Source organism: Maniola jurtina, chromosome 21, assembly GCF_905333055.1.
Source record: "Maniola jurtina chromosome 21, ilManJurt1.1, whole genome shotgun sequence".
In the NCBI taxonomy this organism is placed as follows: Eukaryota; Metazoa; Arthropoda; class Insecta; order Lepidoptera; family Nymphalidae; genus Maniola; species Maniola jurtina.
In genome coordinates, this window is record NC_060049.1 from 5,645,661 (window position 1) to 5,667,423 (window position 21,763).

The 21,763-nt window shown below is 36.2% G+C and overlaps 2 protein-coding genes and 1 long non-coding RNA gene across 4 annotated transcripts; 1 reads left to right on the forward strand and 2 right to left on the reverse strand.

The window, feature by feature from the left end:
- Positions 1 to 419: 419 nt before the first annotated feature.
- Positions 420 to 3,311, forward strand: LOC123876205. The gene is made up of 2 exons (XM_045922379.1): positions 420 to 757; positions 2,553 to 3,311. Exons 1-2 carry the CDS (start codon positions 490 to 492, stop codon positions 3,230 to 3,232), a joined length of 948 nt encoding a protein of 315 aa, XP_045778335.1. The 5' UTR covers positions 420 to 489; the 3' UTR covers positions 3,233 to 3,311.
- On the reverse strand, positions 1,069 to 3,969 carry LOC123876204 (protein ALP1-like). 2 transcript variants are annotated; one of them, XM_045922378.1, is made up of 3 exons: positions 3,508 to 3,969; positions 1,967 to 2,181; positions 1,069 to 1,702 (listed from the first exon to the last, which is right to left on the reverse strand). In XM_045922378.1, exons 1-3 carry the CDS (start codon positions 3,804 to 3,806, stop codon positions 1,293 to 1,295), a joined length of 924 nt encoding a protein of 307 aa, XP_045778334.1. In that variant the 5' UTR covers positions 3,807 to 3,969; the 3' UTR covers positions 1,069 to 1,292. The 2 variants fall into 2 exon arrangements, with proteins under 2 accessions (XP_045778334.1, XP_045778333.1); XM_045922377.1 differs by having other exon boundaries at positions 1,069 to 2,181.
- A 2,059-nt stretch (positions 3,970 to 6,028) lies between these two features.
- Positions 6,029 to 21,430, reverse strand: LOC123876239. Its single transcript, XR_006798289.1, has 3 exons — positions 21,277 to 21,430; positions 18,275 to 18,284; positions 6,029 to 6,042 (listed from the first exon to the last, which is right to left on the reverse strand). It is a non-coding gene; the product is annotated as an uncharacterized LOC123876239 (long non-coding RNA).
- Positions 21,431 to 21,763: the final 333 nt, after the last annotated feature.

The window sequence follows — 21,763 nt, forward strand, 5'->3', positions numbered from 1 at the left end:
TACTGAAGAGTTTGGCCATACCTAGTCAAACACGCGGGCCAGATGCAATCTGACTTCACACACCTTTGAAAAAATTATGGAGAACTCTCAGGCATGCAAGTTTCCTTACGATGTTTTCCTTTACTTTTAAAGCTAGTGTCATTTAATTGCTTAAACTACGTTAGAAGTAGATACGCGCCCGGGATCGAACCTTTGACCTCTCGAATAGGACACGGACGTCTTAACCACCAGGCTATAACATAGAGGTCGTTTGTAACTTCTTGTGAATTAGATTGTCTCCAATTTGAATGTTTAGATTACGTCTAGATCTTAGAATTACCCAGGTGGTTTAGACATTGCTCTGAGGCTGAGATCTAAACAGCGCATTTTGACTTTCCTCAGACTTAATTAGGGCCGAAACACATAAGCGCGTTGCGGCGCCGCGCCGCTGAAATCGGCAGTGCGCTATAGCGGTGCGGCGCCGCAACGCACGACGTGAATTCCAGCGTTATGACGTCATACTTGTTGACAAGGATGCAGTTTGTTTCTAACACTCTTGCAAACAACACGTGTCAACCGAGAAGCAGTTTTAAAATTAAAATGTCTGACGTTGACGTCGATCTGTTTATATCTTCGGTTCAGGAACACCGTTGTTTGTGGGATACTAGTGACGAAACCTATAAAGACAAATTTATAAAACAAGAAGCATGGAAAAGCATTTGTGAGATCGTTTATGTTGATTACAAGGAAAAAAACTCAACCGAAAAATCAAAACTGGGTAAGTAGTAACATATAGTCTTAGGCAATGATATTTTAAACTAAAGATAAGTTACGTTCATAGTAATTTACGTTTTAAATCTGTTCCTGTGTTTAAATCATTACCTCCCAGCAATCCAAAACTGCACACATTTGCAAGTTTTACTGATTAGCAAACCAAAAGATATGAAATAAAACGCAATTGAAAGAGATAGCTATAATTTTAATGGTTGCACTTCAAACGTTTCTTGTGCATAGAGTAACATTTATAGTCGTAGAGTGGACACTTGATTCAAAACTATTCAAAAGTACATAGATAAGAAATAAAACATCTTACAAAAGTAAATCACATTTATTGAAAATTTTAACAGTGAAATAATTAATAATGAAAGAAAAGAAATAAAATACACATTTTTAACCGACTTCAAAAAAGGAAGAGGTTACTCAGTTCGACCGTATATATGCTTTTTTTATGTTTGTTCACAACATGTTAAATAGTTTGAATCAAATGTATTAAGGTATTATTTGTATTTTGAACTGAGTAGGTATACGAACATTCATATTTTGTTTAATTGCCAACTTAGGGCGCCAACATCACTGGAAAAGTAATTACAAAAATCATTCCGTATTAGATGTGGGCTTAAATTATTTTCATTTGCTGTGGGCAAATGCAACATTTGCAGATCAGAATCATCAAAGATAATGTCATCGGTCGCTTGTACTCCATCTCGATTCAAAACAAAGTTGTGCATTACACAACATGCCTTGATAATGTCTGTCGCAAATTCGTATTGCACATTCATAGATCGATGAAATATGCGCCATTTATTGGCTAGGATGCCAAAAGCGCACTCGACATATCTTCGGGCACGACTCAGTCGATAATTGTAAACTCTTTGTTGTACCGACAAATGTTTTCCTGAGTAAGGGCGCATGACGTTATTCGAAATTGAGAATGCTTCATCTCCTACAAAAACAAATGGAGTTTCATTTTGAGAACCTGGTAAAGGCTTTGGTACAGGAATAGGTAATTTGCGTGTCATAATCAAATCATAAAGTTTAGAGTTCTGGAAAACGGTGGAGTCACTTTCCTTGCCATACGCTCCTATATCGACAAAAATGAATCTATATCTAGAATCTACAAGAGCTAATAAAACTATTGAATTATAGCCCTTATAATTGTAAAACAGTGATCCACTGTGCGCAGGACATGTAATACGGACATGTTTACCATCAAGAGCTCCTATGCAGTTAGGAAAATTTGCTTTCTTGTCAAACTCAATAGCGACATCTTCTAGAACCTGTTTTGTTATAGGAGGTATATTTTGACTTGATAGATGTTTCCATATGGCGCGACAAACTGTCCTTACAATTTTTGCTATTGTACTTGCTCCTCGGAAGTAATTCGTATGCATGGTTTTAAAGTCACTGCCGGTTGCTAGAAATCTAAAATGAAATAATAATTAGTAGGCAAATAATAAAATAATACAAATGTAGGTATAATCAAACTCAAACCGCGCAGGTAATAGTGTTGCTAAAGGAATAGATTTTCAAAGATAGACAGGTAGTTTTTCAAAGAAGTACTCAATAAATATTTTACATTATGGTTGTTCTAGGCAAAGTCAATCAGTTTTTAACTTGCCTAAGTCAAGAAAAAGCAGAAAATTATTCTTTTTCGGCGGCCAGCCATTTATATGAAATTGGATGGACCGAAAGTACTTATGAAAGTTATATCAAATTTTATATGTAGTATAAATGGAATCTAGGGAATTTTAGTCTTTATTACTATTTTTCACTTGTGAAGTTTTTTGTTGCAGGTAATGATTTAGTCAAGAAGTGGAAGGCCATAAAAGATAATTTTGCTAAATATCAAAAAAAACTAAAAGATGCCAATCGATCAGGAGCTGGAGCTGCAAAAATTAAAGAATATCACTTGAATAAACAATTACAGTTTTTGAAAAAGGTTTCACAAAATGCAACTGATTCCAGTTTATGCGTAGCGGAAGGAGATATTGAGAATGAAATAACGGCATTGCCTCGTTATAAAAGTCAACCACGAAAACGAAAGGCAGATGATAAGGATGATATTGAAGAAGATTTATTGGCAATATTAAAAACACCGGAGAATAGACATTTGCATTTTTTCAAGGGGATTTTACCATCTCTACAATCGTTAAATGAGAATCAAACATTGATATTTCAAAGTCGGGTGCTTCAAATATTAACCGACATTCTTCAACCTTCAATTCATCAAAATACACATCACGGCTATAATCAAGAATATCAGCATCAGGGTTACAATCAAGGATATTCAACTATGAGATACGATAATACGGTTCAGAGTGGCTACCACACTTCTACTCCTGGAAGTTCGATTACTGAACAGAGGACTACCTCATCATCAAACCAACAACGTCCAATAAATTCACCATTTTTACTGGACGAAACGTCAGCTACTTCCTATGTTTCACAAGATGAGGAGTTTGATTTTTCTTAAATTGATCATTACATTTTTTAAGGCCTATTAAAGTATTCTTAAAGTAAGAAAATTGTATAATGCAAAAAGCTTAATTTGATTCTGTCTTGTTTCATTTGAACCTGGCTTTGTACCACTAGGTACCCCCAAACCATGAACACTAGTGATGCAAAATTTTTATCGACACCCCGCTAGTACCACAGGTGTATAAAGCCAGGGGTACAAATAAAACTAAACATTTGATTCCGAGTGCCATAAACATCAATAAAAAAAAATAAGAAACCTATTTGTTTTACCTTAAAGTTAAGCCCAGCATTTCCAAAGCAGTAACTGGTTTTCTTCCTTTATTTTTTTTCTTCTGTATATATTTTGATAACTCGCTTAATAGCTCTTCAAATGATGATATACTCATTCTAAAGTAGGCAACAAATTTTTTTTCGTCTATCTTTAATGCTTCGTATTTTTTAGAAAAGAACTCGCCATTTGGATTCATACCCTTACTTAATGGATGTATCCAGTATCTTCTTTGCCGTATTTTTAAGATAGAATAATGTCTTCTTAATAACAAATAAGCAATAAGTTTATTACGATCCATCGCAGAGAGACGTCTATCCACACTCAAAAATCACGAGAAAATGGTTGCCCTACCATAATGCCCTGTTTCGCGACGCCGCAACGCGGCAACGCAACTGCCGATTTTGGCGTTGCGGCGCCGCAAAAATAAGCAGTTTGCGTTATGTGTTTCGGCCCGACACTGTTAAAACGTGACAGCGTTATACCGCTGGCATATTTGTCCGGTTTTAACTGAAATTTAAGTTTAAGCAAAGTCAAAGTTCGCTCTATAAATTTCAACCCGAGATTCAATCTAGCATTTTAATGAAAAATAAGACCATAAAATAAAATAAGTATAATTCGACTCCACGGAGATCGCAGTTCTAATCTGAAACCGCAGAACAGGCTAATAGAGACATTGTTGGGCCTCGTTAGTAGGATCTGATGCGCTCGCCGCGGGGGTCTCGCGCGCATCTATAAGTGCCCTACACTCCTTCTAGGGCTTGTAACATTTGACTAAAAACTAAGTCAAAATAAGTATCTAAAGGGAATCTAATGATCATCATCATCATCATCATTTTCAAACCGAAACACGTCCACAGCTGGGCATAGGTCTCTTGTAAGGACTTTCACACGCCACGGTCTTGCGCCGCCTGAATCCAACGGCCCCCTACGACTCATTTGATGTTGTATGACCACCTAGTGAGGGGGTCTTCCAACACTGCGCTTTCCGGTGCAAGGTCGCCATTCAAGCACCTTAAGCACCTTGCTATACTAATAATAACGTCAAATAAAATGAGTATAATTCGACTCCACGGAGATCGCAGTTCTAATCTGAAACCGCAGAACAGGCTAATAGAGACATTGTTGGGCCTCGTTAGTAGGATCTGATGCGCTCGCCGCGGGGGTCTCGCGCGCATAAGTGCCCTACACTCCTTCTAGGGCTTGTAACATTTGACTAAAAACTGACTTTGTTAAAATAGGTAGGTAGGTACATAGGTTTTTTAAATTGAGAATGGGTCTATAAATGTTCAAATTACTGGACAGATCGGGCTGAAATTGGCATGCAGGTAGTTACTCGTATTATGACGTAGACATCCTCATAAACCCTTAGGGGTTGAATTTTTAAAAATCTTGTAGGAGTTGTAGGTAAAATAGGGGTTTGAAAGGAGATTAAGAACTTTTGACTTAAGCTCCAGCTAAACGCTCCGTCTTACTTGAGAGCTTATCAGCGCAGTTAAATTCGTGTGGTGGATAGCAAGACGGTATGCTGCGCAGTTCTAAAAGCTACTAAAGATTAGACAGCGCAGTTCTCGGTCTTGTCTAAGAAGTTTTAACGGCGCAGGCAAGACAGAGCGTGTAGCCGGAGCGTTAGACAGAGAAATATAATAATAATACCATTCACAGTTCCACATTAATATCACTTGTCACTCGACTGTCGTCGTATCTAAATCGGGCATTTCTACACCTCTGTTACAAAGTTCTACGACCGATAACGTCTTATTAAAATAGAACCTTGTGGTTTGAAATCTTACTTATTAAAACGTCTTGTTCGCTGTCACAAAATATGAAATGACAATAACAACGCTTTGCTCTTTACTTTTGAACCTATGAGGGTATTAATTGAATTGGTTTTAGAGTTCCGTACGTGACAGGTGCTAACGGAACCCTACTAGGTACTAAGCCTCCACTGCCCGTCCGTCTGTTCGTCCGTCTATCTGTCAGCGTGCTGTATCTCATGAACCGTAATAGGTAGAGAGTTGAAACTTACTATGTATTTATTTCTGTATTTCTATTCCTCTATAACACCTAATAGGTAACTATTAATTTTTTTTCATTTATTATGCACTAGCCGATGCCCGCGACTTCGCCCGCGTGGATTTAGGTTTTTCGAAATCCCGTGGGAACTCTTTGATTTTCCGGGATAAAAAGTAGCCTATGTGCTAATCCAGGATATTATCTATCTCCATTCCAAATTTCAGCCAAATCTGTCCAGCAGTTTTTGCGTGAAGGAGTAACAAACATACACACACACACACACATACAAACTTTCGCCTTTATAATATTAGTGTGATATCGTACGGAACTCTTCCCCCTAAAAAGACACCTACCACGCCCGCTCCATAACACGCTGAGGGACTTCGAACTGGTGGAATATACTTTTATTTGGGACTATAAGCTAGGCGCAAACACAGACAGTACATAGGATGGAAACAGATGAAATAAAAATACTAAAACTAATAAAAACTTAAATACCTAAATATTTACCTAAAACTTAACTTACTGAGCTTTCCATGCATTTTACCGGACTAACATAATTTATTCAGTTTTTGGTATGAAATAAAATTAAGTAATACGAAATATTGAAAAATCGTAGAACAAAAGTTGTTAGTTTAAATGATAACAATTACGTACCGAGAGCTTTCTGATATTTTTATTTAACCCTGTTTAAGAATCTAGATCTATAAGAATATAATAATATCTTCCACAGAATTGCAAAACTTTAATCCAGCTTTCCAGCCATACCGGTATATGAATAGGGAAGAAAAGTTTGCACTTCGATCGCAAAGGCGGGTAATCTGCGGGAAGTAGGTCGACTCCCAGATATTAGAATATCACTCCCGATGAATTCCTAAGTAATATTACTTCCTGCTCCTACAAAGGAGGAATATTATAGTTTCTGGTTACGTGAACTGTAAGTATTAAAATTAGTAGCTAATGTTTATTGCTTAGTAACATAATGCTAATCTGTCCACAGATTTCTAATAAGTAGGTAAATACACTGACAGTAATTGGCCTTGTACACAAACCAAAAGCCACTGTGCGCGCTATGCTCCATAATATATGTTGGGTATCACTTATAGTTTCTGGTTACGTGAACTGTAAGTATTAAAATTAGTAGCTAATGTTTATTGCTTAGTAACATAATGCTAATCTGTCCACAGATTTCTAATAAGTAGGTAAATACACTGACAGTAATTGGCCTTGTACACAAACCAAAAGCCACTGTGCGCGCTATGCTCCATAATATATGTTGGGTATCACTCTCAGGGATAAAATCCGGAACGTACGATAAACCGTCATAGCTCAAAGGATTAGCAAGCCGAAGTGGCAATGGGCAGGTCATGTCTGTCGTAAAATCGATGGCCGATAGGGCAGACGTGTTCTGGAGTGGAGGCCGCGTACCGGTAAGCGCAGTGTGGGACGACCCAGCTCGCTGGACCGATGACCTGAAGAAGGTGGTGGGGAGCGGGTGGATGAGGAAGGCGGAGGACCGTGTATGGTGACGCGCTCTTGGAAAGGCCTATGTCCAGCAGTGGACGCAAACAGGCTGATGGAATGGAATGGAAAATACAATTCTGCCGGCGGAGTAGGGAAAAAGGACGCTTCTAATCTAATCAAAGCATGACGAGCGTTCCGGTACGATGCCGAGTAGAAATCACTTATCACCAGGAGAGATTGCAGTCAAGGGCAAACTTATATCTGAATAAAAAAACCGCAGCAAAAAAAAAAAGGAAAGCTCTGAAATATTTGGCGCCTTTTATCAAAAAGGTGTTAAAAAAATCCTGTTCAATAAAATTAAGCCATCGATGCAATATGCCCTCGCAATATTATATCATACGGATGTAACCAAATAAAGCTATAAACACACCGTCCATAAATAACACAATTAGGGAAATAAACCAAAAAAACTTCGCATAAAAATACTGCGTGCGATTGAAATATAACTACCGCCATTAAAACGAAATGTGACTTCTTAATTGAACCACAATGACAGGGGAAAGGATTTGGTCCTCGGATGTACCGAAATAGATGGAATAACAAACAGATGTTAGGATTGTAAAAAACGTTAGTTTGGATGACGGGTTAAAGGGAGCGTCACATGAAAATAATAAAACCGCGCGGTTTTATTTCTGTAAAGTGGACCAAATGTATGGCAGCACTAGTGGTATCTGTCTTATTTCATACGGAACAGATTTTTTCATTCGATAGCAAGTTAGCTCTAACCTGTCGTCCAAGCCAAAGTAATCTATCTATGCAGCCTAAGACAGAAGCGAACTTTGATTTTATAGAAGAGAAGGCTTTAGGCCATAATCCGCATAATAAAATACAAATTAGCATAATATTTCACATTCCTTTGAAAATATTATGGAGAACTCTCACGCATACCATTTTTTTGTTATGTTTTCCTTCACCTTTAAAGTAAGGGATATTAAATAGCTTAAAACGCACATAACTCCGAAAAGTTAGAGGTGCATGCCCAGAATCGAACCCCGGACTCCCGAGTAGGAGGCCGATGTCTTAATCACTAGGATATTACCTCTTTTTCTACACAATATAGGTATGTACTTATACTTCTTGGCAATTGGCAAAACCGGTTTCAACCGATCAGTGTGAAACACCTTTACAGTAGCTGCAACACCTTCCCTCTTACTTTATTTGTCACTCACTATTTATTGTTTCAAAAACGTTTCAGGTTACGACTGTAAATTTTAAACTAAAAAACTCCTCTCAAAACCGTAGGAAACGGTTAAAATTAACCCTAAAACGGCACCGATTTGTTAATTGTTGGGGCCTTTTTTGCCTCATATTTCTCCTGAAGGGTTATTTATGAATTTAAATGGCCTCTAGAGACAGAGGGTTGATGCTAATTTGAATTTCGTAGACTTCTTTTTTGATGTTCTAAAGGTGCTAAATCTCAAGGGATTTAGTTTGTTTTTGTTATAGATCTTTTACTTTATTCATAGTTATTAGTTTTTACTCTTTAGTTTATTGGTTTATTTTATCTTTTAGGTATATTTAGGTATGAAACTAAGGAGTTTATTTGTGGTTATTAAAGTGACAACAAGATAATGCTCTCAAAACTAACAACACAGACGGACTTTACAGATAGAACTAATTTTAATTAGGTACTGTACATATTTTCAGCACTACACATCAGATCTTTTATATATATCAAGCTTGTTCTACACATAACTAAGTTTATTGAAGTGAAAATTTCTTTAAGTGCGCTGAGCGATTATAAATGTTAAACCTAAATTAATATCAATAGGTAGTTCCAATTTACAAATTATAAAATTTAATTTTTAATACTTACTACAATTAATTTAAAAACCCCATATAAAACCCCTGTACTTAATTCTTCTGCATTTGTCTTGCGAACTCGCAATGACTGCTGATTTTTTGTTTTTCTTTATATTGTTTGTGATATCCATCGATGCTGATATCTGTCCAGCCTATGACCACACTATTGTAAGGTTACTTTTAAAAATTGATTTGAATTGTCAATAATAATATAAAATTATTAATTTATCTAATGCAGGTAGTTTGATAAAATCGATATTTGGCTCATTCGATGTCATACAATCTGTTGCTAGGAGGCCAACAAGATTGAACTTGCATAAATACGGGTGTTTCGAAGGTTTTAGTTGAGTCTCCTTCCGAGATTCGGGGCGATATCGCATATTTTCGGTTTTTGTATTGTGAACTGGATAATTAGATGTTGTGATAGCAATCACGCTCTAATTAAATTATTTATTTTGGCATTAGTTTTTTTTAGATTAAAACTCTCGGATAACCTCTACACATTGAACCTGATGTTTTTTGTGTTGGTTTGAGAGGACATTCCAATAATTCGATAAAAATATTTAAATAATACCTGCTTTTCTGAGTGACGCCAATAATTCAGAAGCGGGACGTGTCTCACGTTGCCTTAATTTCGCTTTGGTATCTTTTTGTAAACAACCCACATTTGATTAAAATTTTTATTGAGTTTGATTTGGTGATTAAAATTTTTAGTTTATTTTTAAAGAATTTAGTCTTTTGTGAAGTGGAAAGTAACTTGCAGTAAGTAATTCAGATTTCGTGTACATCGAATGAGAGGTTAGTCGTTTGGATTTATTATTGATTTGATATTAAAACTGATAGTTCGGCAGTTCATGGATAGGTTTTAATGATTTGACGGAGGGCAGGATAGCCCATGATTTGGATTTGACTTAGGGCAGGGAAGCCCGCGACTGACATGACAAGATTGATTAGAAACACGAGGACGTGTTAAATTCAGGACGGCCGAACTGTAAGGTTACTTTTAAAAATTGATTTGAATTGTCAATAATAATATAAAATTATTAATTTATCTAATGCAGGTAGTTTGATAAAATCGATATTTGGCTCATTCGATGTCATACAATCTGTTGCTAGGAGGCCAACAAGATTGAACTTGCATAAATACGGGTGTTTCGAAGGTTTTAGTTGAGTCTCCTTCCGAGATTCGGGGCGATATCGCATATTTTCGGTTTTTGTATTGTGAACTGGATAATTAGATGTTGTGATAGCAATCACGCTCTAATTAAATTATTTATTTTGGCATTAGTTTTTTTTAGATTAAAACTCTCGGATAACCTCTACACATTGAACCTGATGTTTTTTGTGTTGGTTTGAGAGGACATTCCAATAATTCGATAAAAATATTTAAATAATACCTGCTTTTCTGAGTGACGCCAATACTATGACACTCGAAACGCTGTTTATCAATGATATGAAACTAAGTAGGAGTTGCACAACTACGAGAGAACCGATGCACAAACTAGATACTTCTAGGTAAACGCGTCCCATCTTAGACCACATCATCACTTTCCATCAGGCGTGATTGTGGTCAAGCGCTTGCCTATAGTGAATAAAAAAAACAAACAAACCGACAAACAAACATACGGGAGGGTACTGTGCCAATCATTAATTCAAATTCAAATTCAAATTCAAATTCAAATTATTTTTATTCAATTCAATTTGAATTTGAATTTGAATTAATCCTCCCGTACATAACAGGAAAAAATAATACTATAAGAATTCAGGTTATCATCATCATAAGCATAAAAATTAATACAAAAGTTACCAGCACAGCATAATATATAACAAAATCACCGACCTAATCATTTGTCGTATAATCCAGCTTGCCACTGGCCGGCGATCTAATCAAAGTTGCGCGACTGTCGGCAACTTTTTACGACCAGGATTATCATTATTGTGTCGGGAGCGAAACGAGTTCTGACCGTGTGCTTAGTACGAGATTTGACCAACGTTGATAGAATTCGAGCGTCGAAACACTTCAGCGTTAAAGTAAAACGAACATTAAACACCATGTTTTAAAAAGCTCAAGCTCGTGTAGAGCTTAGTATGAGATTTTGACATATCACCAACGTTGATAGAATTCGAGCGTCGAAACACTTCAGCGTTATAGTAAAATGGACCTTAATAACCTTGTTTTAAAGCTCAAGCTCGTCTATACATTTACAGCCAGCGCTCTTGGAATGGAAACATTGTGAAATAAGTAGTGCTGATTTTTTTTCCTTAATCTAAGGTCCTCTATCTAAGTAAACCGTACTTTTGCCATGACAGTTGACACTTGGAACAATTTAACATGAAGAATCCGTCGTCAAAATGTGCCTATTGATATGTACCTATATTTAACAGTTATCTTAATAGACAATGCTTATTTTATTAGTCTATGGAATAGGTACTGCAATCTATACTCTAATCATCGGTCTATGGCTGTCAATCCCATCATGGAAGCCTTTTGTCGGTAGGACGGAAACTTGTGTCTTTTTATAAATAATTAATAACCTCTTGCATCTTTACGATAATAGCATTTTCATTTAAAATCCTAATACCTATGCATTGTAGGTCCATTTAACTGTGACGTTATTATGTTTCGATCTCGAATTACATTATCGTTGGGTCAGAAGTAAAATCTCATACTAAGAGACCAGCTTAGCTCGCTCGTGACAGTAGATTAGACTTAGGAACAGAGTTTGCTCCTACATTCATATTGATGATTGCTAATTAGAGGTTGGTAGAAATAATCCAAATTAAAATTGAACTGTTCTCCATTACAATCAGAATACCATGAATATGGTAGAGTACTAGCAAATAGCTATACATATATCCATTTCATCCATCTAATCATATCCATCTTATTTAGGCTGTAGGACGCACTTGGCCCCAAGAGAATCTCCGACTCCAATATTCAAAGCCGCAACACCTGCCTATGCTGTCCACTTCCCACCAATCGGCTCTTTCTGCAGGTTTTTAAATGCTTGTCAAACCCAAACCACAGAATTTAATATAACAGATAGATAAATAGATAGAAGACTTTATTGCACTCAAAAAAAGAAAAAAATTTGGCTTGATACTTATTTATGAAATAAAATATTACAAGTCAAAACACGACTATCCAAACAAACTGATAAAAAGCTTTTAAAACCAGTAATAAATTCGGTACTAACTCTATCTATTCTTTACTTCTTCAGTAAGAACAGATTTTTAACCATTCAATAAAGTAAAAACTAAAGGTCTCAAGGGTAGGCAGTTTAAAAGACCAAGGCCATATTTTAAAGAAAAGTAAACTGAAGAAAATATTTAGAAGACAAGGAAACCCTGTAGCCCAAGCACAGTGTTTCTCGTTGTTTTTGCATCGTCAAACCGAAAAATCGCGAGAAACCGCTATCGTAATGGTTATTCTTGGGCTGCTAGTGCATCGGGAACATACCAGGTTGAAAAGACTAAGCTAATAAATCTCGATAATCCTGATTTGTATAAACAAGTATCTGACACATGTATGCATTTAATTACATAACTTATATAATTAAAGGGTACATCTAAAACGTTGTTTATAATAATGTCACTCCTCGAATGTTCTAAAAATTATTTATCGCATTGTAAACATAACAATCGTATACAGGGTGTAGAAGATTGTGTGCAGGTGGTTATCTATGCCTATACAAATATATTATTGTAAATGCAATTCTGTTTGTCTGTCTATCTGCCAGATTTACATGGCCCATACGTTTAACCGATTTTGATGAAAGTTACAGAGATAGGCATCATGGCTAATACTCACTTATTTAATTCATGTATGTCCGACTAGTTTCAAATCTATCCGGGGTCCTTTTTCATAGGGACTCAGCTCATTGCATGTCGCGGTTGGGGCATAGGCTACTTGTTGCCCCATAAAATCAAAAACCCACGGGATTTAAAAAAACTTTATAACACGTGAACGAAGCCGTGGGCAACATCTATTTCGCTCGAGATAGCTTGCTACGAATACGGATATATACGTTTTATCCCAGATAATCTAAGAGTTCCCTTGATATACCATAAAAAGAGGAACTAACCCTCTTCCGGCATCAGTTTTTCATTCCTCTTTTAATATGGGTATCTTCAAGTCGAGAGTGAATAGGCAACTTCTAGGCAAGCGCTCTCCATCTTAGGCTGCATTATCACTTGCTAGCAGGCTGATTGCAACCAAGAGCTAGTCTGTAAATTTAAAAATAAGTGACACCAGCTAAATCTTCTGGGTCTAGAAGCTAAAGATTTTTTCAACTTTTAAATTTCTTTTATGCTAGCCGAAAAAAGAATAGCCTGCATACGTCCACTTAGCGTTTCCACCCTGTATATTGAACTAATAAAACGTGTCAGCAGTCGAATAATTGGGGCGGAAAATTATTATAATATTATAAATAGTTTAGATACTGGAAATAATTTTATACGTGGCGTATGGGAGCAGGCCACGGCCATAATTCATAATTCTGGATAGAAAGATCGCAGTACTCTTGATACTTGAATTGTTTCATTTATACCTTTACATATTTCACTCTATAAAATTACTTTTTTAGTGCAGTTTAGTGCTACTATACTCTATACATTAAAATTTCTTATTTTAAAGGTCAAAATAATACTATTACCACTATTTTACTTAGTTGGCACTCATATCTAACTACATCTTTCGTTTCAGTTCTCTAAGTAAGCTTTTCAACATTATTCGTAAAAATAAGTACCATTTTAGAATATTTCTGGTTCGACAGCCGTTCAAATTAAACATGTCCAATTAATTTAATGTGTATCATTTTGTAGTTTATATGGTTATGATACTATGCCTAATATTAAAATATGGTAATTGCTTCATTTTATAAGTCTATAAAATTGTAATGGGAATTTTACGATACCTAGTGAAAGCTTTTTTCTTAGTTTATGAAAACTTTTTCCTTTGTTGATATGTTATAAATTATTGCCTGTTGGTATTCAATTAAAATAATTAATTAATAATTTATTTTAATATATTTATGGATTTATTAAAAAATACAAAACAAGTTTTTTCATTTAATAAGAGTTAATATGAAATTGATAGCCTAGCTATCAAAATATAATGCAAGAAAATGATCTTATTTCAGGACTCACCTAAGTATCAAACTGCATTGCGCCGCGTTATATGGACACAAAGATTTTATTGTACTTGATAATAAAATGAATTAATGTAAATAAAAAAGTTTTATTCATTCCAGTCTGGTTAGTTCCAGACAGTACAGTATCTGTGATAATTTTATAGTTTTATTGGAATTTCTCCTGCGAAAATACCAAGAGCATACCGAGAGAAGTTTTAAAGTGATCGTATACTCCTATAACGCCTTGAGGTGTCTCGCAAGATTTGCAAGAAAAAGGCTGAAAAGCCTCATGAGCCGCAGTCGTCTAAAGCCAGAATAAAAGCTAGAGAGATGTGCAAACTCGTATTAAGTCAAAGTTAAAATCATTTATTGCATTATACATTGTTTTTCCGAGCGTGCAAGCAAAATTGCTTCCGTGTTTCTTTTAAGGTGAAAGCGACGGGTCTGCCCGTGAAATTCAAATTTAATTTGGTTTTTCGCAATTTGTAAATTAATACGACAACGTAGGCTTATGGCATTTTACTTGCGACAGTGGCAGTATCATCCTCACAGGTTTATGCAAAAATCTTTACTTGAATGGGTCTAGTATTTAGCTTATTTTAATTAGCTCTAGTATCGACTAATTTGTGAGAATTTTATAGTCGTCGTATTAGTTTACAAATTGCTAAAAAGCAAATTAAAATTTGAATTTCGCGGGCAGTCCCGTCTCATGCTCCTTAAGCACGTTTACTTATATATTTTTTTCGGCTATGACGCATCTTACGGGTCGTCTCATATCTTGTGGTGTGCGATCACCTTTACTTTCTCCTATGATACTACCAAGAGGCGGGTTTTTAATAGGATTTATTGTACATTTTATTTTTTGTTTCCGTTGATAATAAATTCCAATTTTCCGTCGACGCGACATCACAGTTTAAATTCTTTGATCTCATGCGAGACCCAATTTAGAATTTCCTCCTCATATTGTTTATGATATTAGCATTATGTTTCTCGTTCGATATATAGCCTACGTTACTTAGTCAAGAATTTATATAAAAATAGCAATAAATAAGTATGTATTATAATAAAATTTAAGTGTTCTCATAATTTGTATTTAAATGGCTTTAAGTAATCATAAAATGTTATAAAGTGTCGTGTTAATAAAGGTTTTTTATTATTATAAAGTGTTGTTTTTGATTTCATTGTAAGCAGTGTTGACAACCTTGAAGATTCCTACCAATATATAACATAATCTATTTCCATTTTATTCCATTGACTGCTCACACCTAATGGTAAGTGATGATGCAGTCTAAGATGATGGCGGGCTAACTTGGAAGAGATGTGGCAGTTAAGAGGCAGTACTGCTGTGGTACCAAAAAAAATATTTATATAATTTTATCTCAACATCCTTAGTTATTTTTCTATACCTACCATTTCAAACCACGCCCTACCTACTTATCGTAGATTTAATTTAAAATTGGAATTCGAATTCCAATTTTAAATTCACAATATTTTCGCACCTACCGACAACAGAACCGCAAAGAAAGGGGGAGTTGCCACTCGCGTCATAATCCCTAATATCCCCCGATCATAGCACGAACTCTCACAAAGGCGGCGTAATAACATCGCTAATCCCCCATTGTAGCGCCATCTCTTGACGGATTGGTGTCGTACTCAATAGAGATTACCCGATCCGACGCTAGGGGGTTTGTTCGGGCCTTTATTGAGGAAAAGCCCATTGTAACTTGGGGGATAATTTGTTTTTCGTTGGGCTTCATAGTGTTGGATTATAGCCGGTACGCGTTTATTGCTTTTAGGATTCGTTTAAGATAGTAGCTAATACGTTCAGATTTTAACATTATACTAGTTATTGGAGAGATCTATGCTTGGATTTTCTCTACGTGATTACAAAGTTTGGGTTATTCAAGGGGCGGATCAATAAATTCCTGAAAAGCCGGCAACGCATCCGCGGCACCTCTGATGCTGCAAATATTCATGGGCGGCGGTAATCACTTAACAGCAGGTGACCCGCCTGCTCGTGTGCTTGCTATTTTATTTAAAAAAAATGGCGAGATCCTTAAGAGAACTAGAATAACCGACATAGCTCAACGGGTAGTGAAGCTGAAGTGGCAATAGGCAGAGCACATAGTTCGAAAAACCGTCTTTGGGAGACTTTGGGGTCCCTAGATGGATCAAGGATCACTTAGACCTAAATTACCTAATACGCGTTTTATAACCTCTCAGGCCCTTTTATTTAGATTGCAAACTATACAGTCTGCCTCTGTCTATAGAATTAAATGTTTAACCCGTAAATTATTTAGTTGCGTCACACGTCAGTTCTGATGATGGATCGGGGTAATAATTGCGTCAGGCCTGACGTCCCTGCACAATTTGGCGGCGGGAGGGTTATTGATGGGACCCCCAATTTGTGGGAGCCGATATTGTTTTTCGCTTGAGCGTGTTATATGGATTACTAGCTGATGCCTCCGACTTCGTCCGCGAGGATTTAGGTTTTTAAAGATCCCGTGGGAACTGTTTGATTTTCAGGAATAACAAATTGTCTATGTCAATTTCCGGGATGCAAGCTACCTCGGCACCTTTCATGTAAATTGGTTGAACGGATGAGCTTTTAGACTTCCGTGGGAACTCTTTGACTTTCCAGGATAAAAAGTCGCCTATGTTCTTTCCCGGGATGTAAGCTAACTCTGTACCCATCAAAATCGGTTAAACTGTTGGGCTGTGAAAATGTAGCAGACAGACAGACACACTTTCGCATTTATAATATTAAGTATGGAAGTATGGATGGATGGATACACGGTTGTAAATAATTTCCTTATTAGTAAAACATACCTACCAGAAATATATTATAGTTAAAATAGTCCTTAAACCAGAGAGTCTCTAGAAGAACAGCCGTGAATGTCTATCGGTACCTATATGATGAGTCCCTAAAAATATTGCTACCTATAGGTAGGAAGCTACTTTGAAATACAATCTTTAAATCTTGGGAAAACCGTGGTTCATAATGTGTATTAAAATATTTTCGTGTCTTTCTTCTTTACAATAAAAATACTGCACCCAATTATCGCCCTCTGAATATTTTTGTAAAAGCTATTTTGAGGCACACCTAATTTAAAATTTTCATGACCTATCAAATCATAATTTCTCATTTTACATACCAACACACTTTGTTGAAAGAAGCATAAAAAACATAAACTGTTGTTGTCATAATCGAGATATTATACCCGTGTGTGGACGGGAAGGTCATATTTTCGTCTCAGACTAAAGAAAAGGAGTAGATGGTCACCAACACTGTTTTTTTTTTTTCAAAATTTATTTGGGGGCTTAAAATAGAATTGAATAGAATGGAATATATTTTATTCAAGTAAACTTTTACAAGTGCTTTTGAATCGTCTACTTACTAAACTATTTACTTACTAAATTTACTACTGGTTTGGAATGCCGTTCCTACCGAGAAGAATCAGCAATAAACTCGGCTTAAAAAGGAGTACGCCACCGCCAGCCTCGTACCTTATCACAGATTTAGATTTAAGGTAACAATATGCAAAGTAACTCGACGCTAGCGTTGATGAAAATCTATCTTTATATGATACTAACTGATGTCCAAAACTTTCATATTAGACTTTATAAATCCCGTGGGAACTCTTTGATTTTAGGAAGTGAAAAGTAGTTTATGTCACTGTCCAGGCATTTAATTCATATTATTATCATTCACATTATAAATAATAGTAACTACAAAATAAATACAATTTGCAGAATACCTGCAAATCGATATATAGCAACAAATATACCTATCGATTGATAGCAACAAAGCTAGATTTGCACCCGCCCATAGTCGCTTGTACTGGCTTTATTGGTGACTGTACCTGGCAGCGTGAACACTCCAAGCCCAAACTCTGCCAAACTAGCCTCACTGTCATGAACAGTAAACACGCATTATTATCTAAGGCTCTGTCTATCTTTTTCTTTAGTCTCAGTTATTTTTGGAAAATAAAACTGCCCGATTCAGACGTGCGAAATTAACACCCGGTTAAATGGGTCGTGAAAATGAGTAAAATTTGATTTTTATTGTCTGTTGTGCGTTTATTTGGCTGGTGACTCTACTTGCAAAAAATAAATGAAATATTTTAGGAATATTATTAGGCATGATGCACACTTAAGGAGCCAACAGGTTAGGTATTGTTAGTATTATAGTATTTTTATTCCAAACCATTTATTTTATCTTAATAATCTTATAGGTAGAGAGCGCTTGAATTCTTATAAAAGGGCCATAGATTCTAATCAATTGTTGAAAAACAATTATTCTTCTTTTTCTTTCTTTCTTCTCTCTGGGCTGGTTTCCGCACTGAAACGTTTCCGTCTGTTGTGCGTGAATTGCCCCTCCCCGCCGAAGTCTTCACTCCAGCCATCCAAGCTCGCTCCAGAAGCCGAGTAGACCGCCCAGGTTGCCGAGGGCTTCATGGAGTGAGGTTGGGGATCCCAGATGACGCTCTCGCTGTTCTGCCACGCCCGTGTACTCCAGGAGCACATGAGTCGGTGTTTCATCGACCTCCATGCAGGCCCTGCACAGAGGACTGTCGGTGACACCTATAAAAACAAGCGTAAATTAAAAATTTATAACACCCCCGACAAGTGAAGGTTACAGTAACTAGAAAAGAGCTGATAACTTTAAAACGGCTGAACCGATTTTTTTGGATTATAGCTAAGAACACTCGATCAAGCCACCTTTCAAACAAAAGAAACTAAATTAAAATCGGTTCATTAGTTTAGGAGCTACGATGCCACAGGCAGATACACAGATACAAAGATATACAGATACACACGTCAAACTTATAACACCCCTATTTTTGGGTTGGGGGTTCATTATTTTCACAGAAATATCATTTTGAATGTAAACATTTTTAGATGGAATGGTCCATACAAAATTTGTCAGATTATTACAAAGGAAGTAGATAAATGAATGTCATATGTTTCTAAATATCACATGTAACTGAAAATATTCTTTTAAATTAAATTATGTCTTAAGTATTTTAATCATCTGATTGATCTACGTACCTAATCTTTGACAAAATAATACTTGGATATTGCAAAATTTTACTTAAGGGCGTGGTTCTTCACAAAGTAGGTACCAAAAGATAGTTAAAAATGAAAATAGGTCTAATGCAAGTCGGGCTCACCATGAAGGGTTCTGTAACATCGTGAAAGAAATACGTAAGAAAGAAAGAAAGAAAGAAAGAAAGACTTTTTAATTCTTTTTTTTTCTTCTTTTATATTATTTGTTGTTATAACAACAATAAAAATACACATTCTATCATAATTTCAACTCTCTACGTATTACGGTTTACGAGATACAAATATCCTAAACATTTCGATGATTATCATCTAGTTTAATATATCTATTTAATGCAATGCAAGTGCAAAGTTAAGGCAAAGTCCGTTTTTCTAAATATAATATTAAAGTTTTAATAATAGTGGCTTATCTTTATTAACTAACAAGATATTCGAATTATTGCTTTCTAAACACCCCGGTATTTCGATTATAAATTGTGGACAACACTATTTAACGCCTATTTATTTATTAACACCATAAAATTATCCGTCATAAATCTAAACGCGCATAAATTCTGTTCAAACACTTTCCAATTTAATAAGTAGCCATTCCCCTTAACACGGAGTCCGTGTGTCACATTATAAAAGAAATATGTTGTAAAAACGTCGACAAAAATCACAAAATACTAGAACGTTTGTGTGACGTCAACAATGCGTCGAACCATTGAGTTATTTACCACTAGAGGATGCCCGCGACTTTGACCGCGTGGATTTAGGTTTTTGCTGCCTATGTCAATTATAGGGACGCAAGCTACCTCGGTACCTTTCATACAAATCGGTTAAGCGGATGGGTTTTTGGGAATCCCGTGGGAACTTGTTGATTTTCCGGGATAAAAAATAGCCTATGTCCGTCCCCGAGATATAAGCTAACCCTGTACCAGATTTTGTCAGAATCGGTTAAACTGCGCCGTGAAAAGGTAGCAAACAGAGAGACAGACACACTTTCGCATTTATAATATTAGTATGGATAGAGATGCATCAGGCATTATAAAGGCATCACAGTCATCACCATCTCAGTGATCTGTATCTCAACTCTCAATCAATCACTGGCCCACTCTCTACCTAAAATGAGTTCCATAACCTAGGTCCTAGCGGTTCAAATTAGAAACGAGGAGAAGGTGTCTGTGGAATTTTGACTACGTACGAGTCCAGATCTTGACGATGCCTTGTGGTGCGACAGTCAAAGTCAAAGTCATTTATTTAAATTTGGTACTATTATACACTTTTGATTGTCAAACTATGATGTAGTGATAATTGATTACGTTAACTTCAAACTAAAGGTGCCCACGCACTTGAACTAAACTAAACTGCGCGTCGATATTCTCTCCAGCCGCGCCGCGCGGCAGTGACGTACGCGCGTCGCGGCTGGAGAGAATATCGTGCGGGGCGCTGACGCGACGCGCAGTTCAGCTGCAGTTCAGTTCAAGTTCGTGGGCACCTTAAAGCTACGAGGGTTCCAAACGCGTCCAAGTCTGAGTAGAAAGGTAAAGGAGGAACCCGGTCAAAAAGTTCTATTCGCTAGTAAAAACTTTGCAGGATATAACTATCTCTACAACATGACACCTCCTTTCGAAGGAGGTGTCATGGTGGATCGAAATTTATACTGGACATAAGAAATTAATTGCTGAAAAGATATAATTGATTGCATGTTTATCGAGTTTTACGACGGTTTGTTAACTGTGACGTAATTCGCTGTTTTCTTCTCCGATTAAGTCGATCTTGATTACGCTTGGAACACTTTATAAATTATACTAACAGATGCTCAGTAACTTGAAAGAGTCCGCTGCGTTCGAATTTTTGTTTTCGTAAATGTGTATGTCATTTCACTTAAACAAGTGTAAATTAAAAATTTATAACACCCCCGACAAGTGAAGGTTACAGTAACTAGAAAAAAGTTGATAACTTTCAAACGGCTGAACCGATTTTCTTGGAAATACTCTCGATCAAGCCTCCTTTCAAACAAAAAAAACTAATTTAAAATCGGTTCATTAGTTTAGGAGCTACGATGTCACAGACAGATACACAGATATACACGTCAAACTTTTTGGGTCGGGGGTTAAAAAAACCGGCATTAAATTAGTCCTTTTAGGTTCCTCAGTATAGGTACTTTCTATATAACATTATACTCATGAACCCATCCAACCCATCGCCGCATATTAGTTTGGTACAAAGAAGTTAAAAAAAAAACACAGTCTCCATAAGGTGTATGAGACGGGTCTGCACGCGAAATTCAAATTTAATTTGGTTTTTCGCAATTTGTAAACTGATACGACAAAGTAGGCTTATGGCATTTCAATTGGGCCAGTGGCAGTAGGTCTGTATCATCCTCACAGGTTTATATGTATAAAAATCTTTACTTGAAAGGGTCTAGACTCTAGAAAGAAATTAGCTATAGTATCGACTAATTTGTGAGCTCGTGTCAAACTTATTATTTTAATTTCTTTAAACTGAACACTTTCAAGTAAAGATTTTTATGTGATCCTGTGAAAATGATACTGCCATTGTCTAATTAGAATGCCATAAGCCTACTTTGTCGTGTATTAGTTTATAAATTGCGAAAAACCAAATTAATTTTAAATTTTGCGGGCAGACCCGTCTCATGATCAAATCAATAAACTTTACATGCGTTATTTTACGTTTCTCTAAAAATCTATTAATACAAGTGTAAATTAAAAAT